This window comes from Chelonoidis abingdonii, chromosome 14, assembly GCF_003597395.2.
Source record: "Chelonoidis abingdonii isolate Lonesome George chromosome 14, CheloAbing_2.0, whole genome shotgun sequence".
NCBI classification, from domain to species: Eukaryota; Metazoa; Chordata; order Testudines; family Testudinidae; genus Chelonoidis; species Chelonoidis abingdonii.
This window is the reverse complement of record NC_133782.1, coordinates 3051799-3067112: the sequence shown is the minus strand read 5'-3', so window position 1 is coordinate 3067112 and position 15314 is coordinate 3051799. Positions and strand designations below refer to the sequence as shown.

General features: G+C 53.4%; 1 protein-coding gene across 1 annotated transcript; it reads left to right on the top strand.

The window, feature by feature from the left end:
- The first annotated feature begins 6246 nt into the window (after positions 1-6246).
- Positions 6247-13718, top strand: TCF15 (transcription factor 15). The gene is made up of 2 exons (XM_032766329.2): positions 6247-7059; positions 13132-13718. Exons 1-2 carry the CDS (start codon positions 6583-6585, stop codon positions 13204-13206), a joined length of 552 nt encoding a protein of 183 aa, XP_032622220.1. The 5' UTR covers positions 6247-6582; the 3' UTR covers positions 13207-13718.
- The last annotated feature ends 1596 nt before the right edge of the window (positions 13719-15314 follow it).

Below are 15314 nucleotides of genomic sequence, written 5' to 3'. Positions count from 1 at the left end.
CAATCTCACAGGGTCTGGCTGATCCCTTCTCAGCCAGCCCCTTGCTCTAGTTTCCTCTCCTTCTGAGGAGACTGCAAGCTGCCTTCCCAGGACAGCCTCAGAGTTTAACTGCCCCTACTTGCTGGCAGCTACTCTGCTTCTCTCCTTATCCCCCCCACTTCCCTGCCAGGGAGGTTTTAAAAAGGTCATCAGCAATTGGAGTCAGCTGAATCTGATTAGTTCCCTCCTAACCCCTGTCCCAGCTGGACCTGATTCCTCTAGGCTAAGCCTTCCGGGACCAATTACTACCCCTCTCCTGGTAGCAACTGTCCTGAGTTTGCCACAATGCATCATGAAGTGCTTCCAAAGCAGGGCAAGCAGCTTGGCTCCAGGGAAATAGAAATGCTCTGCTTGGTGGCACGTGTCTCGTCCTTGAAAAAAGGTGCAGTCCCAGCTGCCCCTAGGTGCAAGGGATTGTACGTCCTCATGGGAAGGGAAAGGAAACGTGGCTAACACCACAGGGACATCTCTGGAAACCATTCTGCTGAGATCTAGTACTGTATAAACACAATGAGCCAGATTCTGCTCTCAGTGACACAGAGACAAATCTAGAATAACCCCACAAAAACTAATGGAGACTGTCCCAGTCGGGTTCCAGCCGTAGTGTGGACAGGATAGCAGGAGCAGTGACCCGTGCTATGCCCAGCTCCAAAGATAGTTTGTGTAACTCCCCATTCTGCCTGTGTGGTCACCGCTCAGACACCCCTTTCTGCCCAGCGATGCTGATCTCAAGGCTGCTGGGACCCCTCCGACCTACAGTGTGAATTCCACTTCAGTTTATGGGCTATGGGCAGGTAGACAAATGGAATAGGAAAACTTCCCTGCTGCAACACCCCTACCCTGGAAAGATGCCATCTCTGCTCTGCAGAGAGACAGAGGGGTGCCCCAGCTCAGCCGCCCCTTTCCACTGGACACACACCAAAGCTGGGAGTAAGGTGAGCCCCGCAGCAGCACCACCCAGCGGCTCGGTGAGCACCGACTTCCTGGAGAAGTCCAGTCACAAAGAGGACCCTGCTCGCTGTTGCCTGCGGGACACCATTAGATGTGCCCTCCCAGTCTGCCAGTGAATTACTGATAACTACTTTTTGAGTACAATCTTTCAACCAGTTGTGCACCCACCTTATAGTAATTTAATCTAGACCACATCTCCCTGGTCTGTTTGTGAAAATGGCATGTGGGGCTGTATCGAAAGCCTGACTAAAATCAAGATATATCATGGCTACTGCTTCCCGTTCCCCTCATCCTCTAGTAACCTTATCAAAGAAGGAAATTAGGCTGGTTTGGCGTGATTTGTTCTTGACACGCCCATTCCCCTCCCCATGCTAGTTATTCCTTATAACCTTATTATCCTCTGGGTGCTTACAAAGTGATAGTTTAATAATTTGGTCCAGTATCTTTCCAGGTGTTGAACTTAGGCTGACTGGTCTATAATTCCCCTGGTCCTTTTTGTTCCCCCTTTTAAATGTAGGAACTATGGGTATGTCTACACTACCCGTCGGATCGGCGGGTACTGATCCATCTATAGGGGATCGATTTATCGTGTCTAGTGTAGACGCGATAAAATCGATCCCTGGTAGCTCTGCCGTCGACTCCGGAACTCCACCGCGGCGAGAGGCGGAAGCGGAATTGATGGGGGAGCAGCAGCGGTCGACTCGCTGCCATCCTCATGGCCAGGTAAATCGACCTAAGATACGCCGACTTCAGCTACGCTATTCACAAAGCTGAAGTTGCATATCTTAGGTCGACTCTCCCCGCCCCCAGTGTAGATCTAGCCTATGTTTGCCCTTCTCCAGTCCTGTGGGTCCTCACGGAGTTCTCGAAGATAACAGTTCCAAAATTGCTTCAGCTAGTTCCTTAAGTACCCTAGGATGAATTTCATCAGGCTCTGCCGACTTGAGTAATCTAACTTAGCTAAATGTTCTTTAGCCTGTTCTTTCCCTGTTTTGGCTCATGTTCCTTCCCACTTCTTGTTAATATTATTTGTGCTGAGTCTCTGGTCACCGTTAACCTTTTTAGTGAAGACTGAAGTAAAACAGGCATCAAACACCTCAGGTTTGTTGCTGTCACCCAGTATTAGCTCTCCCTCCCTGCTAAGTAGACAACCTACAGTTTCCTTTGTCTTTCTGTAGCTCCTAATGTGTATAAAGAACCTCTTCTTATTTCCTCTTATGTCCCTTGCTAGTTGCAACTCATTTTGTGCCTTAGCCTTTCTGATTTTGTCCCTAATTACTCCTCCTTAGTAATGTGTCCGTGTTTTCACTTTTTGTAGGATTCTTTTTTGGTTTTCAAGTCATTAAAGAGCTCCTGATGGAGCCATATTGGCCTCACTATTCTTCCTATCTTTCCTTCGCATCAGAATACTTTCCAGTTGTGCCTTTAATATTGCCATCTTGAGAAACCACCAGCACACCTGAACTCCTTTTTCCCTTAGGTTTTTGTCCCAGGGGATCTTATCTACCCGTTCTCCGAGCCTGTTGACGTCCGTTGTTCTTATTTTGCTGCCCTCACTCCTTCCTTTCCTTAAAATCTTGAAATCTATCATTTAATGACGGCTTTCACCCAGGTTGTCTTCCTTCTTCAGGTTCTCAACCAGTTCCCCCCCATTGGTCAGAATCAAATCTCAAATGGCTGTTCCCCAGGTCACTACCTCCCCCAGTGCATTCCAAGAGCTATGGGGCATTGTGTGTCTTGCTATATTACTCTTCCAGCAGATGTCTGGGTAGTTAAAGCCCCCCACACCCCTGTTACTACTCGGGCTTGTGTTTTGGATATTTCTGTTACTTGCTCTAGAAAAGCCTCATCCACCTTCACTTCCTGATTTGATGGTCTGCAGTAGACCTTTACCATGACGTCCCTCTGTGTTTCCCCTTTTAGCTTTACCCAGAAACTTTCAACTGGTCTGTTTCTCATGACCTTGTGGAGTTCAGAGCAAGTGTATATATTCTTGATGTATAATGTAGCATCTGCTCACTTTTTACCCTGCTGGTCCTTCCTGAACAAGTTCTATCCATCTATGCCAATATCCTAGTCCTGAGATTTATTCCACAGAGTCATCATTTAGCTTTGGGACTTGTACTTCCAGTTCTGCCTGTTTACTCCCCATTTGTGTGTAGACACAGAAAATGTTGAGCAGATTCCCCTACTGAGTTCCCTCTTCTTTTTCCTCTGACCAGACTGTACTTTTCCATGTCCTTCCAACATCTAGCTTTCTGTTCAGGTTGCCTTTTCTATGCTTACCTGGGCCTCCCTTTGAACCTAGTTTAAAGTCCTCCTCACTAGGTTAGTGAGTTGGTGCATGAAGATGTTCTTCCTCTTCTTAATGGGGTGGACTCCGTCTCTACCCAGAGTTCTCCTTATCAGGACAGTATGCCATGGTTGAGGAAGCCAACGTCCTCCCACTGATACCACCTGTGCAGCTATGTATTCATCTCCAGGATGCGCATCTCTGCCTGACTCTTACCCTCCACCTGAAGGATGGATGAGAACAGAACCTGAGCCCCTGGTCCCTTCACCCTCATTCCCAGAGCCCTGGAGTCACTGCTGATCTGCTCAGGGTCAGACCTGACAGTATCATCACTGCCCATGTGGATAAGCAGTATGGTGTAGTGGTCAGAGGCACTCAGCAACCACTATGTGACGTCTCAGATATAGGCCGCACACCTCCCGGGACAGCATCGCAGGCTGGCAGATGGGCGCCTCCACACTCCTGGGGATGGAGACCCTTTTGGTCTAAAATCACAGCATGGAGTTTCCAGCTGAGAAAACCAACCAACCAAAAAACAAAACTTAAGGCGGTTTCTGCATCATTTCATTTATGTCTCTAGCCACACTGCCCCTCTTGTTAAAGGACTGGCACTGGGACACTCTGCTCCATTTAAGGGGGTCCATACATCGCACTTGCTTTGCTAAGGAGCCTTTGGTGAGGGAATTCAGGAGTAATTGGAGGGTTCTCCTTTAATAAATGCAACAGAACACTTCTTGGTTTCAAAATCCGTCTGTGTCAATAAACGATCCTCTCTGTTTGGGGAGCAGGTTCCCCCTCTTGTTTGTTTAAGCTGCCTTCCTGCTTTGACCTGCAGAGCTCATGACATCCCAGCCCCTGGCGATCTCTGCTCACCATCATGCCTCTGAGGAAGGAAAGCACAGGAAGCCTTCTGCCTGCTTTATTTGGCTAACTTCCCCTCCTGCCTTCACTCTCTGGAGTGCTGTGCTTGCAGGCGGAGAACGAGAGGAGGGACACCGGGGTGGCGGTGGGAAATAGAAAGGGAGAGTGAGATAGGAGTGAATAGCTCCACCAAAGAGGAGCAGACAGGAAAGGAAATCTCCCAGCAATAACTCATTGGCTTAGGAAGCCAGAGATGGGCAAACACTCCCTGTGTGTCTAAGGAGCTGTTCTGATCTCTCAGGGCTGTGGCAGGCTTTGGCTAACCCCAGCTGGAGGGTTTCTTCTCTGCTGGGCCGCTGGTTTGATGAGGGCCTGGGAGGACCAGAATTGCTGAACCCCAAGTGAATTCAGAGGCTTTTGCTGCTCAGATCTCTTTCCACTTTAGGGGAAAAAAACTTCATTTTTCCACTGCCGGCACACACCTTCCTCCTGGGGTGAGAGGAAATGCTCTGGCTCAGCCATGCTCCAACCTAGCATTCAGAGAGCTTTATCTTAGCAAAAGCTGTTTTTTCGCTAGGATGATTTATGTGATTAATGGAAAACCCAGAGCTAGGGGAGCAACTCACGGCTCCTCCAATCCCTGCCTCAGCCAGCGGGTATCACCGGAGGGGATGATGGTGTGAGCAGCTCCCAGCTACTCCACTCTCAAGCCTGTCCCAACAGAGAGCACATCAGGGAATGAGCCCCTATGGGGGACTGAAAGCGACTCCATTCACAGCCTCTCCCAGCGGCTGGCCTTACGGGAATGGGAGACGAGCACTGTCCATATAGGATCCTATATCTTCTGCATTCACAGTGTGCAAGATTCCCCCAAGCATTTTTATCAGGAAAGGGCGATAAACGTCAATTTCACCTAGGGTGACCAGATGTCCTGATTTTATAGGGTCAATCCCAATTTGGGGTTCGTTTTCTTATATAGGCTCCTATTACCCCCCACCGCCTGTCCCGATTTTTCACATTTGCTGTCTGGTCACCCTAATTTCACCAGGCACACACACACACCAACAAACAATATGTGCATTGATGGTCGTTGACAATTACAGCTAGGTCCTGGAACCCGGAAGAAACCTGCTGTTGAGAACTTATCATAGGCTGATTTGAGGCTCTTGACTCAGTATGTCTTGACAAGTGATGTTGACAATTTGTGTGTTAATGGTTCTGAAGCTTGCACTTTTGGAACCTCAACATCTGCTGTCATTAAATAATTTCAGTCTGACCCTCCCCCCATAATTTCCCACAACTGTGAAAATTTAAAGCAACCGAAATAGGAAAAAATGCTTAAACGTAAGCATGGATATTATCTGACAAAATCATAACAAAATAGAAACTGAAGGCCAAGCCCAACGGTAGGCAGCAATACAGGGCTGCTGGCTGGGTGGAGCTTGAGGGTAAAGCAGGCCCAGCCCCTCCAAGAGGTGACCTGATGGGGCAGCGTTTGAAAGCTCAGCTCCTTTTTAGGAAAATGAAACCATCCCCACCACGTGCTGCTAAAGCGCCCTGCCCATCTTAATGTCTATATTTTCTGTGCCCTCCACAAACTAGTCCTTCAACCCTGCATGCCCCACAGTTGGGGAACATGCAACAGGGAGCAGTGCCTGGGTGCTGGCTCTGTGGAAGCTCTTCTGGGGGATGATAGTCAGGTGCTGACTGTGGGGGGGCCTTACAGCCTGTGGAGGGGGCAGGGTGAGCTGTGAAATCAGCTGGAGTCGCCTGGTCTGGCTGTGTCAGGAGGAGTTAGTACAGAAGCGGCATTTGCAGCAGCTCCCCAGCGGAGGGCAGATCTCAAATGTGCAGTAGCACTTCCTACCACAGCCTGTGCCCAGCTGCAGCCTGTTTGACTCATTGCCATTGGCCACCCCAGCAGGGTGCTGTTTGCAAGGTGTCTGCACACCAGAAAGGGCCCCCACCATGATCCTTGTAAAGTACTGATTACAGGCAGCGTCTGCTGGCTTTAAATTCCGGGGGCTGGGAGAGCACCACAGTCCTGTTGGCTGGATGGAAAAGTCCAGGGCAGCCCCATTGGCTGGCCAGGAATCTGCTCCTAGTTCCTAGCCCCTCCCAGGACGTATATAGAGAGATTCTTGTGAATCCCACTAGAGCAAACTGTCCCACCCTCTCCCACACGAAAGGGGAGAAACTGGAGCAACAGCTGGGAAGACGTCAGGACCTGCAGCGGGGGTGGGGAGGGCTTCCTGCTTGTGTCCCTGCATTGCGAGCCCTTGAACTCCACAAGGGTGAGCCTCTGGAGTAAGTCCCTGGTGCTCCAGCGAGAAGCCAGACTGCCTCTCGGAGCCCTTCCAGCCTGGAGCGCACAGAAGTGTCTTGCTGCTGAAGGCTCCCAGAGAGCAGTGGGGCCCTGGGTCTGGGGGCAAACCCCCATGGCGTTCACCATGCTGAGACCCGTGGCAGCTCACATGCTCTACTCAGACCTCAGCATGCTGTCCGAGGACGAAGAGAACCGGAGCGAGAGCGACGCCTCGGACCAGTCCTACGGCTGCTATGAGGACTTGGAGACCAGGAGGAAGGTGGTGAGAAAGCCAGGCCAGGTGGTGATGGTGAAGCAGAGGCAGGCGGCTAACGCCCGGGAGAGGGACCGGACACAGAGCGTCAACACGGCCTTCACAGCCCTGCGGACCCTCATCCCCACCGAGCCCATGGATAGGAAGCTGTCCAAGATCGAGACCCTCCGCCTGGCCTCTAGTTACATCTCCCACCTGGCCAATGTGCTGCTGCTCGGAGAGGGCTGCGAGGACGGGCAGCCCTGCTTCAGTGCCATCTATGGCTCCAAGGGGGAGCTGGACAACAAACAACCCCGCAGCATCTGCACCTTCTGCCTCAGCAACCAGAGGAAAGGGGTAAGTCCATCCTCCCAGCTGGGTGGTGCTGCCCCTGCTCAGCCAGCCACTGGCAAACAGGATCCCTTTCAGAAGGGAGGCTGGGAAGGGATTTCTGCATTCGGACTGGCAAAGGCCCTACTTAGGTATAGAGGGATATCACTGGGATGCGTGTGGGAGGGGAGGGTGCTGGGTTTCAGGTGTCGGGATGAATGCAAGCAGAGGCGTCAGTGGGACTCTGTGGGGAGTGCATGGCCGAATGGTAGGAGGATATGAAGGGTGCAGGGGAAGAGGTGACAGCTAGCACAGACTGAAATCAGCACAGGCTGTAGTTTCAGACTCAGCAGGATGCTCGTGCGGGCATTCACTGAGGTGTACCTGCTTTCGGACAAATTCTGCCCTTCGCTACACGCACACAGCTCCCGTGCAAGTCCCTGGCCTGGGCCAAACTCTGCGCTCTGGGTAAATCCAGAGGAACTCAGCTCTGCAGCACTCCAGATTCACAAGAGTGCCTGGGAGAGCAACATCTGGCCCAATGAAATAACACCCTGGGGACTTGGGCTTGTGTCATGCCTTTCAGCTGAAGGTCTCAAAAGTGAGCAAATCTCATTAGTGCTTTTACAAATGGGGAAACTGAGGCCTGGAGGGGTGCAGTGATTCATCCTAGCTCACACCCAAGGGTCACTTAGGATTGGAACCTACTCCTGAGCCCTGTCTTAGGCCTAACAGCTGCAGGGCCAGGCTGCCTCCACAGGCAGATCCAACTTACTAAATAGCTCCTGGACACTGAGCGTTTCCCTTAACATGCACTAGCTGTCCCATTAACGCTAGTTTAAATGCATAGTCACGAGAATGTAGGGCTCTTAACTGGATGTGTTCTCACTGTCTTCACCTGCCTGTTCTACAAGCCCCTGCCTTGCACAGCACACCTGCTCTGGCGGTTGCATTAGGGGTGTCTCAGGAGCTTTCCCTGGGCTCCTTGGCTGTCTCACTCTTCATGGAAACGCTCAACTCCTGTCCCTGGGCAGAGAACCTGAGCAGAGAAACTCTAAAGAAGAACAGGACCCTCCTGGGCGAGGCCTGCAGACGCCTTCTGTGCCAGTATCACATAACTTGTTCTAGTTTCCATGTGCTTGGTTTAGATTTAAGGTAGAAGCAGACCTGAGACCAAACTGTGGATGCGTTACATTGAGCCCCCTTCAGAGCCTGAGGGTGTCTGGGCCCTGGAGTCAGATCAGCCCTTTGTAGGAAAAAAATAGAGGTGCCAATATTGAGTCAGGACGGAGCTCAATCCCCAGCTGCCCTCTCGTCCCAGGCTGTGGGGGTGATTGCTTGCCAGGCTGTAATTTCACCGCCTCTCACGTTCTAGGTATTCTTTCACCTGGAGTTATCCCATTGCCATTCAGCTCAAGGGAGCTAACACCTTTGGAAAGGCAGATCTGGATACTTCTCAAATGTTTGTTCCTGGCTACGCACGTTCGGGCTTTACCTTCCTCCACTAATATCGTAACTAGGGCCCTACCACTGTCCATTTTGGTCAACTTCACGGTCATGAGATTTTAAAAATCATAACTTTCATGATTTCAGCTATTTAAATCTGAAATTTCATGGTGGTGTAATTATAGGGGGCCTGACCCAAAAAGGAGTTGTGTGTGGGGGGTCACAAGGTTATTGTAGGGGGGTTGCAGTACTGCCACCCTTCTGCACTGCTGCTGATGGTGGTGCTGCCTTCATAGCTGGGCAGCTGGAGAGCGGTGGCTGCTGCTAGCCAGGATCCCAGCTCTGAAGGCACAGCCACCACCAGCAGCAGCACAGAAGGATGGCATGGTATGGTATTGCCACCCTTATCTCTGCGCTGCTGCCTGCAGAGCTGGGCCCTCTGTCAGCAGCCGCCACTGTCTGGACACCCAGCTCTGAAGGGAACAGCGCAGAAGTGAGGATGGCATGGTATGATATTGCCACCCTTACTTCTGCGCTGCTGCTGGCAGGGTGCTGCCTTCAGAGTTGGGTGCCCAGCCAACAGCTGCCACTTTCCAGCCACCCAGCTCTGAAGTCAGCGCAGAAGTAAGGGTGGCAATACCACGACCCCCCTAAAATAACCTTGTGACCTCCCCTGTGACCCAACTCCCTTTTGGGTCAGGACCCCCAATTTGAGAAACGCTGGTCTCCCCCCCACCCTGTGAAATGTGTATAGTACAGGGTAAAAGCACCCAAAAGACCAGATTTCATGGGGGGAGACCAGATTTCACAGTCTGTGATGCATTTTTCATGGCCATGAATTTGGTAGGGCCCTAATCATAATCTTCTGCCTGTGACATCATAACCTTCGCCATGGCAATCAGCTGTGAGGTCACAAATAGGATGTTGGCATAATATGGGGAATAAAGAGCAGGAGGAGATGAACTCAAAAGAGACAGAAATCTTGGGCCTAATCCGTAGTTTCCACTCAGGTTCCAGCTCCCAGAAATCAGAGGGAGTTCACTGCAGTCAGGGCCTCAGGATCTGGCCCCTGCTGCAGCTCTGTCCTGAATGGTGCAGAATGAGAGGAGAGAAATACAGAGCCAGTTCATTGTCTCCATCCTCTGTAGACTGTCTCCTGGGAAGGCTGCCGTGGGGCTTGAGCTGGTGCTGGGTCAGGACTGGGAGTCTGGAGTCCCTAAATGCAAAGCTCATCTGGGCAAGCTCTCTGGATGCGCTCAGTTACCCTCTGCACACTGCCCAGCATGCTGCACGCTGACCCCAGTGCTCACACACTGCCCCGTCCCTGCACGTCGTCTCCAGGTCAGACAGCCCTTCACACATCCAACCATTCTGCAGGCCAGGAGGGTACATGGGGCTCTGGAGCCTGGTGTGACCTCCACTGGCTGCAGCAGGCTCCTCCTGAGCTACACACTGGCCAGGCACTCTCACACCCACAACTCTCACTGAGATTTGTCCGCGGTTCCAGCTTCTCTCCCTTTATTTCCCACCTCCTGTCTCTTCCCCCAGGCCCTTGTCCACCTCTCCTCTCTCTGGCTATTGAAGTATTTGAGCTGATGGGTTTAAAAAACGCAACAGATGCTGAAGAGAGGTCATGTCCCACCTGCCCATGCACTGTACACCCCCAACATTTGGGCCTGTACCTGAATGGCAGACCCAGGTCTGGCACCCTTGCTGGTGCTCTGGTCTGCAGCTGTTCTCAGTGGGCCAAGGACTCAGGCGGCCCGAGACGATAACCAAAAAGCCCTCTCACCCCCTTGCGCGGCTGGCAGGAAGGGGGCGGGCCGAAGATAAGTATTCAGCTATCGATGGAAGCCACCTTTAGGACCATCTCTCCCTCCCAAGGCAGGACTGCTTCCCACAGAACAGTTACTAGTGCCAGGGCAAACCCAGCTTTAAACGTCCCAAGCAATGGAGCTTCCACCCCCTCTATAGCCAGATAGACCTCCCCCATCAGGAAGCTTCCTCCCTATCTGCATTTCCTCCCGCTGCTCTGAGCCCTAAGGAAGGAGATTTTAGTGCTCTGAGAGCTGATACGCAAGCTCTGGCACAGACAGTTGCAGCAGGGCCTGCACACCAGCCTCTGGGAACAAGGGCACTGTCTCTAAATGGGAAACAAGTATCTGCAGCAGTTGGGGTTTCTTTCCCACAGCAAAGATGCAGAGAGAGGAAGGGACTTGTTCAGCAGGTCACTGGGAAAACTGGGACTAGAGCCCAGGCCATCAGATTCCCAAGTGCCCTAGCCACAGGACTTCACTGCCACTGCTGCCTCTCGCTAGCCGTATTGGTCAGGGTCAGGTCTCTGCATTGCAAAGTCCCCCCGACATGCGAGGGTGGCTGAGGAGCACAGGGAGGCTGCATCAGCAAAGCTTTGAGGGGCCCTGGCCCAAAAGGAGGGCCACTACAGATCAGGATTGGGGCAGGGCTGGATGAGCCGGGAGAGCTGCAGGGCCTGGCAGACGTGCACAGGTTGGGCCTGCGGCTGGGACTGCAAAGCGGTTGAGGTGGGAGAAGCTGTTACAACACCGTCAGCACTGGCTTGAGCCTGGAAGAGGGGATCGACCTCAATGTAACGGGCACCAAATGCCCTGCACAGGGGAGGGCAGGGCCTGGTGTCACATCTCCGTGGAGTGTTCCCAGTCGATTTCCACAGCACACAGGGACCCCGGGGTAGGTCATGTGTTACCATGGTAATCAGGATTCCTTTGAGGGCAAGACCCCTGCCTAGAGCCAACCCGGGTCCCTCTCTGCATGGCATGGTGGGTGGAAGTTCAGTCCAGGGGATTAGTTTCCTGAACATTGGCATCTGCTCATGGTACCTGCTGGGACCTCTCCCTGTCACAGGCCCTGCCCCACATTCTCACACTCCTGAGACAGGCTAAGGAACACAGAGCACCTGCGAGTCCCAGGTGAGAGGGTCTGGCGGGGGGACTGTACCTGCTAGGAGTGGCAGAGCAGGACACCTCATTTTGGTTAGTGCAAAGAGCTCCTCTGGGAAGGCAGGACCCGCTCTGGGGTCATTGTCCCCAGAGACTCCAGGCCTCTCTAAATGGGCAGTGAGGATGCCATAGGGGGTTGCGGTGGCTTCCTGGGGGCCAGGGGCAGGGGCACCGTCAGATGGGAAGATCGCATGGTGCTTTCCAGCAGAGCAAAAGTTTGTTCCTTAGCCAAAGGGTTCCCTCCTGCTGCCCTAGGCTGCGGGGTGGCTTGTGACCTGCTCCGGGCTCCCTTGTGAGGAAAGGCTCTCAAGCAGCTGTTTTCCTGGCCAGTGGCTCTCTCTCCTGCAGCCTGCTCTGATGCGTACCAGTCAGGACAACCCTCCCCGATCCCAGTACTCCTGGGTCAGTCCCAGGTCGGTTTTCCCCCAGGGGCTTCACGTCAAGAGACGAGGGAATAAACGTAACTCAAACGGATTTAAGAGCTAAATTCCCAGCTGGTGGGTCCCCAGGAAAGAGACTGGAAATTTCCTCACTTTCCAAAGTAGGGACTTGTCAGGAGACAGTCGGTAGCCAGGGCGCAGGGAGTGGGGAGAGAGAACTGTGCTTTGTAAGGTTCCACCTCTAGAGCTCAGATGTCACATTGACCTTGATGGCTAATCCCCGGGCACCCCCACCACACAGGATCCCGGCCTCTTGGTCATACCAAAAACAGGTGAGATGTCAGCATGCTAGCTTCAGCCCAGCTTGATCTCCTGCCCTTCCCTGTCTCTCAAACCCAGCCCTTCTCTCAACTGCAGAACTTGCAAATCCATCCTCCCTGTGTTCCCTGCCCTGGCTACCTGGCCATTCTGCCACCTGCCCTTCTGTCATCCAATCACAAGGCAGAGTACTAGGAAAGTCACAGCACCATAGTGCAGCCAGACCTCCCTCTGGAGCCTGAAATGTGACAAGAGGACATGGCCAGAGCCTTGAGTCTCAGGGCTGTAGTGCTTGGGGGATGGACTTTACACCACGCCCTTCCTTTGCAAACACCTCCCCCTCCCGTTTCAGAGAGGTGGGAACACACACCTCTGGTCTGGGCTCCCCGTGACTGCCCCAGCTGAACTATGGAGAGGCACAACCTATTCTGAGTGACGAGAAAGCCCCAAAGCAGGCCCCTCCCTGAGTGATGTTAGCATGGGCCTTGTTAACAGAGTCACATGGGATGGTCACACAGCCATCCCAGATGGAGTGTGGTGTATCACCCTTCCTCCAAAACACGCTGTGGGGCCATGGATGCACAGCTCGGTCTGTAGCAAGAGCCCAGAGGAGTGGAAAGAGCTGTGAGAAATGTGTGGATCCCACCAGGACTGTGCTGTCCCCTGAGCGCATTACAAGAGTTTTTGTCAGGCAAAGTCCCCAGCAAAGTCAGGTAGAAATGAAAGAGGACTTCCTGCTCTGTTCCATCGTGCTCCTATGACGCACTAGCAAGGCAGCTCCCACAGCCCACAGCAAACTCTGCAGGAGGATTTTAATGTTCCCGAGCGTCTCTACCCCCTAGCCCGAGATGCACCCGTCTCTGGGCTTTTCTCTGCCTCCTACTAGAACAGTGGCTCAGGGCACAGTCCAGCTGTCTGGGGGCACAGGAATGTGGTGTGGGCATCGTGTCTCCAACTTTCCCCTTCCTTTCTTGCAGGGCAGCCGGAGGGAGCTTGCAGGCAACTGCCTGAAGGCGCGAGGGGTGAACCCAATGCGGGTGCCGCGGAGATGAGCCCGAGCTGCGGGAGCATCTGCCTGAGGAGCCAGGCCAGGTGGCCAAACCTCAGAACACATGAGCTTGATATTCCAAACCGGGGGGCGGGAAGAAGCAAGGGACTCCTGGAGCTCAAGGAAAGGAAAGCCTGTGTGAGATGAGCCCACACTCAAAGGACTCCACGGAGACACAGGGGGCTGGGGCTGCACCGACTTGGACTGAAAGGCAGGACGATGCTCTAGATGCAAATAAGAGAGAGCGAGAGTGACCGCTCCTCTGCCATCCACTGTGCCTGTCCCTCGCGGCCAGCGGGAGCCCGGGGGCAGCAGGGCTCACTGACCCCTGGAAGGGGATGTTGGCCCAGTGGCTGCAGGACAGAGGAGCGGGCAAGGGCGAGAGTGTAAAATATCGTTCAATGGTCAGCGTCGATTCAGAGCTTTATGAGAATTAAGATTATTGCAGGTCTCCATGGTCACTGTTTTGTTTTTCATATTCAGCAGGTTTGAAAATAAAAGTTATTTTTTTGATCATTTGGTGGCTCTTTTTTCATTGTTTCCCCCCCAGTTATGCTCAAGACACACAGCTCCAGCCGCAGGTGGAGGGCTGGGGGTCTCCCCGCTGAGGGGGCTGACAGCAGACCAGCTCTGCTTCCCCCAGGGGCCTTTTGCTTCTGCTCTGGAGGTCTTGATCGAGTGCCAACCTGGTCTGGCCTGCAGTGTGCCCGCTGATAACCATGGCTGGCTGCGGTAATGCAGAAACCCTGGTACTACAGGAGTTATTCTGTGTGCTGCCACATGGGCTTCGGTGAGGCCTTTGCTCAGGGAGGAAGGTGGATCATGGGAAAGATATGAAGACACGGGGGTAACTCACTGAGTCCAGTGAGCTCATGATTCATTTGCTGTTGGACACAGCTGTGGAGTTGGGCAGCCTGGGAGTCGTTTCCCAAGCACACAGGATTCCCTTTTATAGAACAGGCACTGCAAGGGTTCCCTCACCAGGGACAGCTCTGAGCTCTGGGATCCTCCAGCCCAGCTCAGTCCCCAGCCGGAGAGATGCAAGGTCTCTCCAGTCGGACAGATGCAGGAGCTGGTCAGCTGGCTCAGAGTCACTGGGGATGATAGACAAGAGCTGGAGCTAAAGGGATGCCAGGAGACAGCGGTTCCTCAGGTCCACAGGCAAAGCAGTGTGAGGAAGGCCCCAAGCACTGAGCCCCGTTCACCTTAAAATGGCCAGATCCCTTTCTCTCACTGCTGGGATGAGGAAGGCATTTCCTCCCTGTACACGCCCCAGGGGGCAGGGGGCTGGGGAGACCCCCCCAATTCATACACATAGTCCTGCCATGCCGATGTCTCACTCACTCTGGCTCATGCATTTTTCCCTCCCTGATAAACTCTGCCACTGCAGCTGCAACTTTGCCCCCTTGAAGCCCACCTGAGGTGCAATGCCAGGGAGAACAGGCGAAACGGCAGCATCCCCTTCCCTGCCTCCATCTCCTAGAGCCAGAGAAGCGGGGGGCCTTGGGCTGGTCTAGAGGCAGCACCCTCCTGGCTGCCTGCTCTCCAGAGACATCTCCCTCCCAGTTCCCTTCCCCGAGGATTTGATTTATGTAGTGACAGCCCGGCACAGCTGTGAGAGCAAGTCCCCACTGGGGACAGGGTGGGTGGGGAGAGGCTTGTTCTCAGCGTATCTAATCTGTACCAGACCCCAATAAACAGCCGTGAGATTCTCTAAACATTTCTGGGACACAGAATCCCCGGCCTTGGGTTTACTGGGGGGCCAGGGAGGTGGGGGGCTTGTGTTCTCTAAACAGCCATAGCTAGGCAGTTAAAGGAAGATATCATTTTCCTCAGAAGGACCAAGGCTTGCAGCTCGCGGCCAAGCCCAGAGCCGGTATTGCAGCTTCCTAGAGGAGTCCCAGCTACTGACTGTGGCCTGGGAGTTCATGTCCCAGCCGTGCTGCTGGGTTTGCTACTATGCACCCCGGCTCGGGGCATTGCTGCTTGGCTGCTTGCTGGCGCCCGCGCTCGGAGTGGGGATCCCAACAGCACCAGTATTGTTAGTGCACAGCTGCTGGGGTACTCCAAGGCCCACACCCTCCCAGTGCTCTCAACATGGCAAGCGCTGCG